The sequence below is a fragment of the Humulus lupulus genome, chromosome 4, assembly GCF_963169125.1.
Source record: "Humulus lupulus chromosome 4, drHumLupu1.1, whole genome shotgun sequence".
Lineage (NCBI taxonomy): Eukaryota > Viridiplantae > Streptophyta > Magnoliopsida > Rosales > Cannabaceae > Humulus > Humulus lupulus.
The window spans coordinates 4,781,605-4,797,376 of NC_084796.1; the positions used below are offsets into that span (position 1 = coordinate 4,781,605).

Genomic DNA, 15,772 nt, shown 5'->3' on the forward strand with positions numbered 1-15,772 from the left:
AGTCACCGGGGTCATATCCCTTGGCTATAAACATCTGGTCTTAGACCAGGCAAGCGCTTATAAGTTCTTCGACCTTAGGGTCGGTCCCGCATTAATGCCATGGAGCTATTCAATGCGTGATCATCGACTTTAGAGTCGGTCCCTGACTAGTCAGTACCATAAACAGATAATCAGCATTCACTAGCATTTAATATGCAATCCAAGTCCACATATATCAACCAACATGTTTTAATAGCAAACCATGCATGTCATATACATATACAGGGTGCAACTGTATCCATACACTGTTTTCTTACCTCTGGTTCAAGTGAGAATTATTATATGAACGACCCCTGAGAACGATCAACCTTAAATTCCTCGACGGTCACCTGGTCATAACCAAGTTATAGGATTCATCAATAAAAATGATAACTGAGGGTTCCCAAACCAAATCCCAGCCCCCGAGACATCAAATACTACCCAACCGGGTACTAGGTCCAATCCTGAGGCCTAAGGTTTGAATCCCCAAGCTAAAAACCACATTTTGGCAAAAAATGACCTTTAGGGTCGCGGCCGTACCCTGCTACTGCGCCGCGGCGCGCCCCTCAAACAGAGAGGGCTCTCCCCCTGCCAGACGCAAGGGCCGCGGCGCACCCCTGCAGCGCCGCGGCGCCCAGCCCAGACCAGCAGTACGCCTTCAAACAAACCCAGATTTTCCCCTGCTTTCTTTCCTCTCAAACCAGTCCCTCAAACATCTCTAAACCTCCTCCAAACATATAATTAAACCCCCAAATAACACCATTAGCTCACCCTCATCAAATCCCAACTAAATCAACATAAAAACTCCCTTTGATTCTCACTTCCCACATCAAATTCAAGAACTAAAAACCAAAAGAGAAAACAAAGCATACATGGAAATTAGTGGCTAAAAGCTTACCTCAAGTTCAGGTTATGGTGCTCTTCAATAGTGGAACACTCTCCCAAAGTATCAAGGCTTAGCTCCCAAGCTCAAATCCTCAACAAGTTCACAAAATCTCACAAGGAAGATGAGGAAGAAGAAGGTACGGGAAGAAGAAGATGATGACCTCTGTTTTTTATCTATTTCAACAAGTTTCCTAAGTCATATATATCCACATCTAAATGACCAAAATGCTCTTAAGTCATCAAAAGCTTCTCAAACTATTCTAAGGGTAAAATTGGTACGTTTCGCTTAACCCGTTAATCATAATTAACGCTTCTCAATTCCCGCTAATCTCGAAACTCTCAAACTCCAATAATTCATATCTCGTTACCCTATTATTCCCAGTAACGCCCTAATCATAAAAAATCACCCCGAGACTCACCTCGAGCCCCGAGCTTAAGCTTGTTATGACCAGACCGATAAATCATATTTTAGAGATCGTCTCATGCCGAAATACTCGAACCAATCCACATTATAATGTGGTCTCACAATGTATCATTGACATGCAAACAAGTATACAATTATGCCATCAACGGGCCAAATTACCAAAACACCGCTGTAAACAAATGTGGACCCACATGCATGCATTTAACATTATATTATCATATAATTCTCATAAACATGCATAAATACATTTAATAGCATAATTAAACAGTTATGGCCCTCCCGGCCTACTAATCCGTCCATTAAACCATATTAGGGAAACCAGGGCATTACAGATGTTGTTAAACTGATGCTTTGGACATGTAGACTGTGTGCTTAACCTGTTGATAATTGATCGGAGTATTGTCATTTGTGTGTTATATGTGTTTTATTTAATTTATGCTTTACATTATATAAGTTTATAAGTATTGTGGGAATTGGTATGTATGGTGGATGTTGGAATAAGCTAGAACTTGCTCAGTTAATTTGTTGAGACGAAATGCTAAATGAAGTATTGAGTAGAGATGATTTAGGCAATTTTCTTTGGTAAACGTTTGAGCCTTTCCAGCAAGGAGGCTAGAGAACTGCAAATACATACTTCATTTAACAACTGCCGTACAAAACATAATTTTACAAGTATCAACATTCATTCATACCACAAACCCATCAAAATTCACCATAAGCTTGCTCAATTAACTTGTCTCCACTAATATAAAATCTGTATCAAGTAGATCAAAAGGACTTTGATAGACTCATAACATTAGGCTTAGGTAAAGGTAGATAAATAGTCATTTAGGCTCGAAATTACCATAAGCATATAAACCTTGAAACCAGCCTACTTTCTCTTCACCACACCAAAAATCACCCTTTTCTACAATTAAAGAGAGAGAGATTACATACTTTCATCATTTTCTTTTTGTATCATTTTTTTTTTCTAGACTTATCACTTTTTTTTTCTCAAATCACACTCCCCCAAACTTAATATTTTCTATATATATATAATCAAGGTGTGACAAAGTGATTTTTTTTTCTTTCTATTTTCTCAAAGACTTCTCTCTCTTCTTTTTGTACAATCATACTACATTCAAATCATACCAATACCTCACTATTTTCCATTTACTTTCCCACAAATTATATGCTTATGATAACAAAGGAAAATGAAAAATAATGAAGTTAGGAAATTTAAGCTCAATAGTATAATCAAGAACAAAAACCAAAGCTTTAGGCTCAAAAAGGGTAACTAAGGATAAATTTTTATGGGTTAGCTGGAAAGGCTCAAACGTTTACCAAAGAAAATTGCCTAAATCATCTCTACTCAATACTTCATTTAGCATTTCGTCTCAACAAATTAACTGAGCAAGTTCTAGCTTATTCCAACATCCACCATACATACCAATTCCCACAATACTTATAAACTTATATAATGTAAAACATAAATTAAATAAAACACATATAACACACAAATGACAATACTCCGATCAATTATCAACTGGTTAAGCACACAGTCTACATGTCCAAAGCATCAGTTTAACAACATCAAAGAATTAGCACAATTCATCATTGAAGCCCACCTGTCTTAGTTAATAATAATTTCGTACAGTCATCCAACATTAAAATAGAAATAAAAAAAAAATCAAAAGAAAAGTAAATAGTCCCCCAAACTTAAAATAAACAGTGCCCTCACTGTTTCACAAAATCCAAAGGACTTGAACTAAAAGAAAAAAAAAATGAAATAAAATAAACTAAAAAAAAAACCTGTCAACCGAACAATTACTCTTCATCGTCAGAATCTGGAGGCGGCTGATATGGCTGGCGCAATTCTGGAGGACATTGTGGAAAATCATTGAATCCTGTATAGCGCGCAAATGCCCCACAAAAATCAGCCATGTAATTCGTCATGTGGAATTGACGATCTCGAATATCCGCCTGACCATGCAACAACAGCTGTTGTTGTCTCTTCAACTCTTCAATGTCTTGTTGCATGGTGCTATACTGCCGAGAACTAGAGCCTTCAGTAGCTCTAGAAGTGGATGGTTTTCGCCCCTTTCTCTTCGGCCTAGTGGACTCAGGTTGCTCATCGGCGGTGGCAAGGACAGCAGACTCGGATCAACAGGCTCGTATCCCAAACCAGTGGGTCGAGGAACACCCCCATAATTCTCATCTTGATGCAACACGGATTGATGACTAATTATTGGAGACTGTTCACAAACTTCATTAATGTTCATTGGCACGCCTTGATCCTTACATAGACTGGTAATTAATGAAGCATGTCCATGACCACCAGATGTGGCCCCTCGCGCAATGTAACTGATACTCTCTGCAATGAGCCGCCCAACATTGATCGACTTGCCCGAACAAATACAATAGAGCAAGTAGAGACGTTCAGTAGTCACTTCCATTTGTTGAGTGGAAGGCATGAGAGTACTGATGACGAACCTGTTCCACAACCTCCCATACAGACTCAAACATATAGCCCTGATTGATCTTGGAGTAACCATGTCACTCCCCATTTTGTAAGTAGAACCGGGCTTCGTCATCTCCTTTAAAAGCAAATCATAGTCCTTTTCTGCGGCCCCTGCGCGATAATCGTCATCCCATGGATCATTTAGGCCGTAGAACCTGTTGATTACTTGTGGAGAATAACAAACCTTTTTACCCCGAACTAACACTGTGTGATCATCCCGCTCGACAAAAGCGTTGGCATAAAACTCCCTTACCAAACTGATATTAGCCAAAAGTTTTGGCTCACACAATTGCTGCCAATTTCTATTTATAATCATCTGTGGGAGTATGCCATCCAATTCACTCGGCCTAAAGTGAGACTCCACAATCACTGTTTTATTTTTAACTATCCATTCCTCGAATTTATTTTGAGCAGTGGGGTTAACAAATGTATGAGGAATGGTTACATTGGCTCGTTGGACGGTGGACATGGTCTTTGCTTTCTTTGGAGCCATGGAGTAGTTGAATCTCAAGAACATAAGGAATAGTCTCTGAACACACTAATAACCTCAAACCAACTCAGAAACACACAAGAATAGTCTTTGGAGCCTCATTCACTGATGTCGATATATCGCCTACCAATGGCGATATATCGGCATCAGTGAATGAGGCGGCGACATATCGGCGGTGCAAGAGGCGAAATATCGCCGTGGAAGTCAGAGACGTCGTTTTGGTAAACAGCCTAAGGCGATATATCGCCTCATATATGCGATATATCGGCTAGAGCAAATTGGGATGCGCTATATCAGGGGTGGTGGAGGCGAAATATCGGCACGCAAGTCAGAGAGGCCGTTTTGTATACAGCATGTGGCGATATATCGCCACTTATAGGCGATATATCGCCTGGTGGAATTTTTTGAAAAAAAAAATGGCACGTGGGGAGCACATGACCCATTTATATCAGTTTATATCAGTCATAAACCCCACATTCGACCCCATCTTCCAGAACCGAAACCCTCTTTCAAATCCTTCCCAAATTTCACTCAATTTTCCTCTCAAGCAAAACTTCTCTCAATCATCTTCATCAAGCACTCAAGGGGCCGACTATTGCTGTGATTCACCACCACTATCATCATCATCTTCAAGTTTTCAAGGTACTTTGCTGAGTTTTTATGTGCTTAAAGATATATTGAGGAATTTGAGAACTTAGATTTTGTGTTGGGCATTGGACGAAATTTTAGAATCTATTGCAAGATTGGCTTGTGTGTACTGTTGTTATTATCTTGGGAGAATATTCTACACAGTTGGGAAAGATTGTGGGGTTCGTTGAGTATTGTTTGCCACTTTTTCACGATTGCACACTAGGTGTTTGATAAAAGTACTCAGTGAACTGTTTTGGAATATTTTGGACATTCTTGTGTGTTTCTGAGTTGAATTGGGGTTATTAGTGTGTTCAGAGACTATTCTTTGTGTTCTTGAGATTCAACTACTCCATGGCTCCAAAGAAAGCAAAGACCATGTCCACCGTCCAACGAGCCAATGTAACCATTCCTCATACATTTGTTAACCCCACTGCTCAAAATAAATTCGAGGAATGGATAGTTAAAAATAAAACAGTGATTGTGGAGTCTCACTTTAGGCCGAGTGAATTGGATGGCATACTCCCACAGATGATTATAAATAGAAATTGGCGGCAATTGTGTGAGCCAAAACTTTTGGCTAATATCAGTTTGGTAAGGGAGTTTTATGCCAACGCTTTTGTCGAACGGGATGATCACACAGTGTTAGTTCGGGGTAAAAAGGTTTGCTATTCTCCACAAGTAATCAACAGGTTCTACGGCCTAAATGATCCATGGGATGACGATTATCGCGCAGGGGCCGCAGAAAAGGACTATGATTTGCTTTTAAAGGAGATGACGAAGCCCGGCTCTACTTACAAAATGGGGAGTGACATGGTTACTCCAAGATCAATCAGGGCTACATGTTTGAGTCTGTATGGGAGGCTGTGGAATAGGCTCGTCATCAGTACTCTCATGCCTTCCACTCAACAAATGGAAGTGACTACTGAACGTCTCTACTTGCTCTATTGTATTTGTTCGGGCAAGTCGATCAATGTTGGGCGGCTCATTGCAGAGAGTATCAGTTACATTGCGCGAGGGGCCACATCTGGTGGTCATGGACATGCTTCATTAATTACCAGTCTATGTAAGGATCAAGGCGTGCCAATGAACGTTAATGAAGTCTGTGAACAGTCTCCAATAATTAGTCATCAATCAGTGTTGCATCAAGATGAGAATTATGGGGGTGTTCCTCGACCCACTGGTTTGGGATACGAGCCTGTTGATCCGAGTCTGCTGTCCTTGCCACCGACCGATGAGCAACCTGAGTTCACTAGGCCGAAGAGAAAGGGGCGAAAACCATCCACTTCTAGAGCTACTGAAGGCTCTAGTTCTCGGCAGTATAGCACCATGCAACAAGACATTGAAGAGTTGAAGAGACAACAACAGCTGTTGTTGCATGGTCAGGCGGATATTCGAGATCGTCAATTCCACATGACGAATTACATGGCTGATTTTTGTGGGGCATTTCCGCGCTATACAGGATTCAATGATTTTCCTCAATGTCCTCCAGAATTGCGCCAGCCTTATCAGCCGCCTCCAGATTCTGACGATGAAGAGTAACTGTTCGGTTGTCAGGTTTTTTTTTTTAGTTTATTTTATTTTCTTTTTTCTTTTTTCTTTTAGTTCAGGTCCTTTAGCTTTTGTGAAACAGTGAGGGCACTGTTTATTTTAAGTTTGAGGGACTATTTACTTTTCTTTTGATTTTTTTATTTTTAATTTTAATGTTGGATGACTGTACAAAACTATTATTGACTAAGACAAGTGGGCTTCAATGATGAATTGTGCTAATTCTTTGATGTTGTTAAATTGATGCTTTGGATATGTAGACTGTGTGCTTAACCTGTTGATAATTGATCGGAGTATTGTCATTTGTGTATTATATGTGCTTTATTTAATTTATGCTCTATATTATATAAGTTTATAAGTATTGTGGGAATTGGTATGTTTGGTAGATGTTGAAATAAGCTAGAACTTGCTTAGTTAATTTGTTGAGACGAAATGCTAAATGAAGTATTGAGTAGAGATGATTTAGTCAATTTTGTTTGGTAAACATTTGAGCCTTTCCAGCTAACCCATAAAAATTTATCCTTAGTTACCCTTTTTGAGCCTAAAGCTTTGGTTTTTGTTCTTGATTATACTATTGAGCCTAAATTTCCTAACTTCATTATTTTTCCTTTTCTTTTGTTATCATAAGCATATAATTTGTGGGAAAGTAGAATGGAAAATAGTGAAGTATTGGTATGATTTGAATGTAGTATGATTGTACAAAAAGAAGAGAGAGAAGTTTTTGAGATTATGAAAAGAAAAAAAAAATCACTTTGTCACACTCCTTGATTATATACATATAGAAAATATTAAGTTTGGGGGAGTGTGATTTGAAAAGAAAAAAAAAGTGATAAGTATAGAAAAAATGATATAAAAAAAAAAGAAGAAAATGATGAAAGTATGTAATCTCTCTCTCTAATTGTATAAAATGGTGATTTTCGGTGTGGATGAAGAGAAATTTGGCTGGTTTCAAGGTTTATATGCTTATGGTAATTTTGAGTCTAAATGACTATTTATCTACCTTTACCTAAGCCTAATGTTATGAGCCTATAAAAGTCCTTTTGATCTACTTGATACAGATTTTATATTAGTGGAGACAAGTGAATTGAGCAAGCTTATGGTGAATTTTGATGGGTTTGTGGTATGAATGAATGTTGATACTTGTAAAATTATGTTTTGTACGGCAATTGTTAAATGAAGTATGTATTTGCATGAATGACAGTATTTGGAGAAATTATTGATATGTTGAAATTCTAGTCACATGATCTGAAGCATTGGTTGAGCGATTGAAGAAGAATTGGAATTTTTGAGAAAATTTATGCCCCAGTCTTAGTTTAAATTTTTCTGTGAAGTTAAGTCATCCAATAGTTTTTTTTTTTAGTTTTGGATTGTTTCTTTGTTCTTTCTTTTGTTTGCTTGAGGACAAGCAACCAGTCAAGTTTGGGGGTGTGATAAGCGTACAAAATATACGCTTATTTATAACATTTTCAGATTGATTTGGTTGTTTTTCTCAAGAGAAAGTTTCTATTTAATCGGTTTGGTAAACTTGTGCAGTGTGTCGTAATAATTCTGATTTGTTCGAGAATGTTGATAAATATTTGCTTGAGTAGTCAGAATTGGTGACCATTTGGGAAATTCGGTACAGGCGATATATCGCCTGCCTTGGGCGATATATCGGCATAAGGAGGAATTTCAAATTTTGGCTTTGCAGAAACGACATCAGAAACTCGCGTTTTTATCGAGAACATTCAACAGGCGATATATCGCAGCATCTTAGGCGATATATCGACACAAGGGCATTTTTGGAAATTATCATGGAAATTCGTAGGGTTTTGGATTTTTTTGTAAAAAGAATAAAAATAAGATCGAAAGGGAGAGAAGAGGAAGCATTCTGGCGGCAGAGGAAAAGAAACAGAGAAGAATCCACGTTTATTTTGTTTGTGTTTATTTTATGCTTTTGAATTTTAGATTGTGTGATGAAGTTTAATATTATGAACTAAATCCGTATTTAGAGTATTTTAATGTAGTCACTGGATATTCTATTCGTCTTTAATGCAATTTCTATGAATCTTTAAATTTATGGTTATCTGATGTTCTTATGTTTAATGCTTGTAATTGATTGGCCATATGTTGCATGATTATTGGTTTTAATTCAATATCTGAAAAGTGAGAATTGGAATAGCTTTAGACAATAGACATAGATTTCAATTTAGAACGAAAGTATCAAATTGGTTTGTGTAGCAATTAGGTTTTTGTTCTTAATGCGGTTTATGTGTCGAATTTATCAGAGACATGTAGAGAATTCACAAGTAAACTGAATATTTTATATCTTGAGAAAGAATAGAATTGTCATTAGTAAACTTGCTATAATCATAGATCAAAGAAACATATTAGTTGTATTATTGATTGAATAGAATTGATGGTTGATGAAATTAGAATACTCTAATCTTTCGCTTATATTAAATTTCATTAATTAAATTGTGCTTTCTTAGTTTATTGTTCATTGTTAATTGTCATTAAAATTTCATTAGTCAAATAGAAATAAAAGTTTGCTATTGGTAATTATTAGATCAATTCCCTGACGGAACGATAATATATTTCCACTACTATTACTTGTTTATTCGATTGCGTATACTTGCGCAGTAGTAAAAATTCGCAACAACTCTCATTTGGATGAGCTCTGCAAAAAGGAACGGCTCAGCGAGGCCATCTTAGCTCTGGATTCCATTGCCGGACGTGGGTGCAAGGTAAAACCAAAAACCTATATCAATTTACTTCAGCATTGCATTGATGAGAATTGTGTCAAGTTGGGTCGGGAGTTTCATGCTCGGATGGGTCTTGTTGAGTATGTTGACCCTTTTGTTGAGACTAAATTAGTGAGTATGTATGCGAAATGTGGGTACTTGGATGATGCACGCAGAGTGTTCGATGAAATGCGTGAAAGAAACTTGTTCACTTGGTCAGCTATGATCGGTGCATGCTCTAGAGCAAAAACGTGGAAGGAAGTTTTAGAGCTTTTATTGTTGTTGATGAAAGATGATGGTATTGTTCCTGATCAATTCCTTTTGCCTAAGATATTGGAGGCTTGTGGGAATTGCAAGAATTTTGAGACAACCAAATTGATACATTCGATGGTGATTCGATGTGGTTTCAGTGGTGCTATTAGAGTCAACAATTCAATCTTGGCTGTTTATGCAAAATATGGGAAACTGGATTGGGCTAAGAGGTTTTTCGAGAAGATGGACAAGAAGGACATTGTCACTTGGAATGCAATTATATCTGGGCTTTGCCATACTGGTCAGATTGAAGAAGCTACTAAACTTCTTGATGAAATGAGAGAGGAAGGGACTGAACCAGGTTTGGTAACTTGGAACATATTGATTGCTAGTTGTAATCAATTAGGGAAAACAGATGTTGCAATGGGATTGAAGAAAGAGATGGAAAGTACTGGGATTTCTCCTGATGTATTTACTTGGACTTCTATGACCTCAGGGTTTGCTCATAATGACAGGAGAGGTGAGGCATTAAATTTGTTCAATGACATGATTTCAGAAGGAGTCAACCCGAATGAAGTTACGATTACAAGTGCAGCTTCAGCTTGTGCATCTCTAAGATCACTCAACAAAGGGCTGGAAATCCATGCTTTTGCAATTAAGAATGGTCTTATAGATAATGTTCTAGTTGGAAATTCACTTGTTGACATGTATTCCAAGTGTGGGTGTAGAAATATCTTTGTAAATACATTTTGTACAGCTAATTTTAGGTTGTAATTTACAACTAAGTTAGGTTGTAATTGACAGCTATGTTTAGGTTGTATTTTTTGTCTAGCTCTTTGTATTCAGCCTATATATAGGCCATACTATTCATCAATAAAATCATATTAGAAGTATTATTCACACAAATCTACATGGTATCAGAGTAGTCTAAAAATTGAAAACTCTTTCCAATCTTTTCTGCCCTCTTTCAGTGAAAAAAAAAATTAGGGTTTTGCACTTTTTAGCTCAACCTTAGAAAATTATTTTAGGGCAATCTTCTACTCTCACCTCCTTCACAGGAAGCTTCCTGCACCTCCGGTCGGCCAAACCCTGAAGTTCGGCACCCAGCAGAGCCGCGCGTGAGCGTCACGCGCCGCCTCCATCTCCGGCCCCATCTCCCACTCGTGTGACGCGTGCAGCACCCCGACGGCGAGCTTTTTCCAGCAACGTCTTCCTCGGCACTCCTTGCTGCATTTCCCTGTTCTTATCAATGGCTGTTACAGCCAACTCCTCATCTAAAAGCCAATCTCAAACATATCACCTTCTCAAATCAATGGCTTCTCCTCAACTTCTCCAATCAGCCAAACCCACTCCTCAATCAGCTGCTCTTGTCACCAATTCCTCTCATAAAGTCCTCTATTTTCAAGACTCGGAAGTTAGCCACTTCTCAAAGGACAAAATCAATGCAACTCCAACACCTCTTGGGCAGTGTATGCAGCAGCCAAATCCATCTTCCACCGAGGCAAATGTCAGCATAATTTGTCATCAAGGTTCTACGTCTCACACATTTACAGCAACCTCCAACAAAGGTACTTGGATTGTTGATTCAGGGGCTTCCGACCACATGACGGGTGATTTACAAGTCTTTAGCACCTTCAAACCATGTGCTGAATCCCACACCGTCATAATTGCCGATGGTTCTCTCTCAAAAGTGATAGGGATCGGCTCTGTAACTTTATCAGATGAACTTCGCCTTTCATCTGTTCTATTTGTCCCTAAACTAAATTGCAATCTTCTAAGCAAACTTACTCGAGATCTAAATTGTGTAACTAAATTCTATCCAAATCTTTGTGAATTTCAGGTTGAGGGCTCGGAGAAGGTGATTGGCAGTGCTGAAATGCATGATGGGCTCTATATTCTCAAGGGTTCTCCTAAAAGTAAACAAGTTCACAAATCCAGTTGTGGTAATCATTCCAATTTAGATTCTGTTTCGAATGAAAATCGTGTTATGTTGTGGCATTTTCAACTAGGACATCCAAATTTTAGTTATCTTGAAAAACTATTTCCTCAGTTATTTGTCCACAAAAGACCAAAATTCTTTCATTGTGAAGTATGTCAACTTGCTAAGCATACTCGAAACTCTTATCCCAGTCTTCCTTACAAACCTTCACAACCTTTTTCGATGATACATAGTGATATTTGGGGACCCTCACGAGTAACTAATATTAATGGATCTAGATGGTTTGTATCCTTTATTGATGATCATACTAGGACAACATGGACATTCCTTATGAAAGAAAAATCTGATACTGCTTCTATTTTTAAAAAAATTCATTCCATGATTCAAAATCAATTTCGCCGTAAAATCCAAATCCTGAAAATTGATAATGGAAATGAATATTTTAACTCCATTCTTGTTCCATACTTGTTAGATCAAGGTATTGTTCACATTAGTTCATGTGTTGATACTCCGCAACAAAATGGAGTGGCTGAGCGAAAAAACAGACATCTTCTTGAAGTTTCTAGATCCATCATGTTTTCAAATCATGTTCCTAAACAGTTTTGGGGGAAGCCTTACTCACAGCCACCTATCTCATCAATCGTATGCCTAGCCGTGTACTACAATTCAAAGCTCCCAGAAATCTGTTACTTGCCACATTCCCTCATATCTCAGCTTTCTCCTCCGATCTTCCATTTAAAGTCTTCGGATGTACGGCTTTTGTCCATATTTATGATCACAAACGAACCAAACTTGATCCAAAGTCTCACAAGTGTCTCTTCATCGGGTACTCCAACACTCAAAAAGGGTATAAATGTTACTCCCCAATTACAAAAAGGATCTATAACACTATGGATGTCACCTTTTTTGAACATCAATCTTTCTTTCCCAAATCTGGTATTCAGGGGGAGCATTCTCAGGAATATCAGCTTTGGGAAACTATTCAGGATCATCAAGCTGCATTTCCTCAACCCAATGTTGTGACACAGTCTTTGCCCTCTTTGCCTATCCAACCAGATCAATCAACTGGTCCTTCCTTACCCACTTTTCCTATCCAACCAGATATCATTCCAGAAAACACACCCAACCCGTCCTCCTCTATAGTCAATCCACTCTCACCTTTCACCTCAGAAAACCCAAACACTCCTTCAACTTTACCACCACCTCAAACTCAAGCACAATTTGATATAGGTAACAAAGAACTTCATGTTTATAGTAGGAGAAAAGTTGGAAATATAGAGGTCAACATGCAAGACAAGAACTGCTCAAACACTCATCAAAGCCCTCTCAACCTCGAAAATCATGAAGGTAAGGATTCTGTGGTTCATGAGTTAGTTTCTCCTACTATTGATGATGGAGGTAAAGTCTAGTTAGTAAGGTAAAGTTTTAATTGATGGAGGTAAAGACATGGATCATCGCCACTACGTACATGCATATTAAATTATTTATAATTAATTTTAAATAATAATAATAAAAAGACATGATAAAAGAAAAGTACATATATATAATAGTTAACCTGGAGAGTAAGCAAGAAAAATGTAATTTGTGGGTTGGGCAGAGGAGGAGGTGAATGCCTTTGCAGTGGAAGTGTACTAGTAGTACTGGGTGGAGGAACAATCAGTACAACAGAAATTGATAAGCTGCAGCAACTAATCAATATTAGCGACAGTATTAAAGCCATGAGTGTGTGAGAGAGAGAGTGAGCGAGAGAGAGATCGATGTATCAATATATATAACCGACGTTTGATTTCCAAGCCACTGCCATCCATTTTCCAGGCTATCGCCATTCGTGGGTGTTGTTTCTGATTTTTCTTCTCTGTAAGTTAACACATCTCTATTAGTATTTTGGTTTGAGAAATATAATATTTTATGTCTTGTGTATAATCTACATACTTTGTATTTCTTTCTAGATTGCTTGGTTATGAGGCTTTAGTATTTTGGATTGGCGCGAGGCTTTGAGGTTTTAAGATTGCTTGAGTTGATGTATTTTTTGTATAAACAAAATGATTAAATCTCCAATAATCTAAAGGATTAATGATGCTCATTATCCTAAGGCATATTTTTTCAATGTTTCTATACTGTCGTGTTTTCAGATTGCATAATTTTTGTAAATATTTCCAATCATAACAATAAATGTCCATAAGTCATATATTTTTCTTTTCTGAAATCCTTATGATGATTAAATTGGGGATATTTTATTCTATAGTAATTTTAGTCCATATATGCATACACAATCTTTGAATGTGATCAAGATGCACTAACAATCTGTATAGCTGCTAAGCTCAGGTATTGGCATGTCTCAAGATACTTATTATCTTTTTTATCCTTCTTCAAAATCTGGTCTTTTTTTTTTTTTGCATATAGACTAGCTAATCTGGTTAAAATCTATTTGAAATTGTTTCTATGTATAGTTGATAATGTATATTATATACATGCTCATCTGCACATATATATATATATATAGCAGTAGAATCTTTTATGAAGATGCATAAAATGGTGGTACAAGACTAGACAATGGAAGACACTATTTATTGTTAATTCTTAAATAGATTTTAATGACTAATGAATGATTCAACTGTTTTTGACTGAATGAAGTGAATCTAATGGGAGATATGCAAACAGTACAACGTTACTCTGTACGAGGATGCAGCCAAGAAACGGCTTCAAGAGTTTGTTTCAGCTCTACGCGGTTGTGAATTAATGGCCCAAGCTTATTCTTTACTAGGTGCCATTTTGGAAAATGTTGAATCTAGGCAGCTTCGTCATTTGCTAAGTTCTGGTGTGTATTTGATATATATATATATATATATATATATTAAAATCTTGTTTTAAAGTATGATCTAGTGTAACCATTTTATCTTTTATAGATTAATAGGCCCATTATCTAAAGAGGTTAAGGAGGTTAAGGAGATTGAGTCTAGCTTAGCAAAATACCTCAAAGAACAGCGCAAATTACTTGGAGACACATCAGTAAGAAATTTTTGAACTTGATTTTTGATCTCTTAGTAGTTAGTAGGTTAGTTGAGACAACCATGGTGATTTGAGTAGAACTGCTTGGTATACATGGCCAACCATGCAGAAAAATGAAATGATGAAAGCATTTGACTGAGTTAATTTTTTAATTTATTGTATTGTGGAGAATGTTAATTTAATTTTATTACTTTGTAAATCTGAAAGTTCTTTCATTTTTTCAGAATATTGTGGGTTCACATTCACGAAGAATTACTCTATCAAAATGAAACAAAATGGAAAATTTGGAAAAGGTTAATCTTTCTTCTTTCTCTCATTTCTTTTAGATTTCTTATTGATTTTGGTTTTGACCCACTTTCATTATACGTTATTACATTAAATAGGTGTGTGCTGACATTGCTTAAATAAAGTCTTCATCATTTTCAAATCTCATTTTTCAAGTCTAATAATCTATTTTTCTAGGTTTCCCAGCTTAAATTTGGTTTCTCAACTTAAATTTTGTTTCATGTACTGCTTGTATTATGATTTGGTAGATAAAGTCCTTATTTTTCACTGTTATGGAACCACTTACTTCATCCCTATGGAAGCATATGTGTGCTTTATGTGTGTTTTTTTTTTTATCTGAAGCTAAAATGACTGCTACACAGGGGATACCTCCCACAAACTATGAGCCTAGGACAATTGGCATCTATATATATATATAAAAGAAAGTAATTGAGCATGATTGAAAATTGCATTGATAATCTTATGTATAAAATAAAAATCACATCAGAAAAGTTAATGAAAAAAACAAGAAATAGTGGGGGTTTCTAGTTTGGAATGAGAAATGAGGCATTGTTTTAAAATGTGTGCTTTGACTTGTTTGAGACTTTGAAGTGGTGGAAGATGATAGTAACACTTCTTTCCATATATCCTTCTATGTTTTTGGCTAACAACCTTCCTAGTTTAGCTTTTAATAAATAGGTACCTGTACTATTCATAAGGAGAAGCTTTCTGTTTTCCCTTGACAAGTTCATGTAATTTTTGGTAACTATATTTTTGGTAATTGATCTCTTTTTAGGTAGTTCTTTAATAAAAAGGGCATTCTGAAACCTCAGGTATCTACACTTATGTTAATATGATTCTTGCCTGTTTTACAAATTATAGGATTTGTGCTATGAAGAAGGTTCTCATTCAGACTAGCTATTGCTGCTAATGTTCCATTAAAATAACCCAGATTTATGTAGATTTCTTGTTTAGATGCTATGGATTGCTTGTTTCTTTAATAAATGAAAGTCTTTTGTTCTCATATGTATCTATATATTTATTTATTATAAAAGTGATAGAATAATGGCAAGCCATCTACATGTTTTCTGCA

The 15,772-nt window shown here is 36.8% G+C and overlaps 1 protein-coding gene and 1 long non-coding RNA gene across 2 annotated transcripts; both read left to right on the forward strand.

Moving 5' to 3' along the window:
- The first annotated feature begins 7,399 nt into the window (after positions 1–7,399).
- On the forward strand, positions 7,400–10,241 carry LOC133831782 (pentatricopeptide repeat-containing protein At1g19720-like). The gene is made up of 2 exons (XM_062262197.1): positions 7,400–7,460; positions 9,115–10,241. Exons 1-2 carry the CDS (start codon positions 7,400–7,402, stop codon positions 10,239–10,241), a joined length of 1,188 nt encoding a protein of 395 aa, XP_062118181.1.
- A 2,873-nt stretch (positions 10,242–13,114) lies between these two features.
- Positions 13,115–15,598, forward strand: LOC133829744 (uncharacterized). Its single transcript, XR_009891861.1, has 3 exons — positions 13,115–13,263; positions 14,041–14,224; positions 14,640–15,598. It is a non-coding gene; the product is annotated as an uncharacterized LOC133829744 (long non-coding RNA).
- The last annotated feature ends 174 nt before the right edge of the window (positions 15,599–15,772 follow it).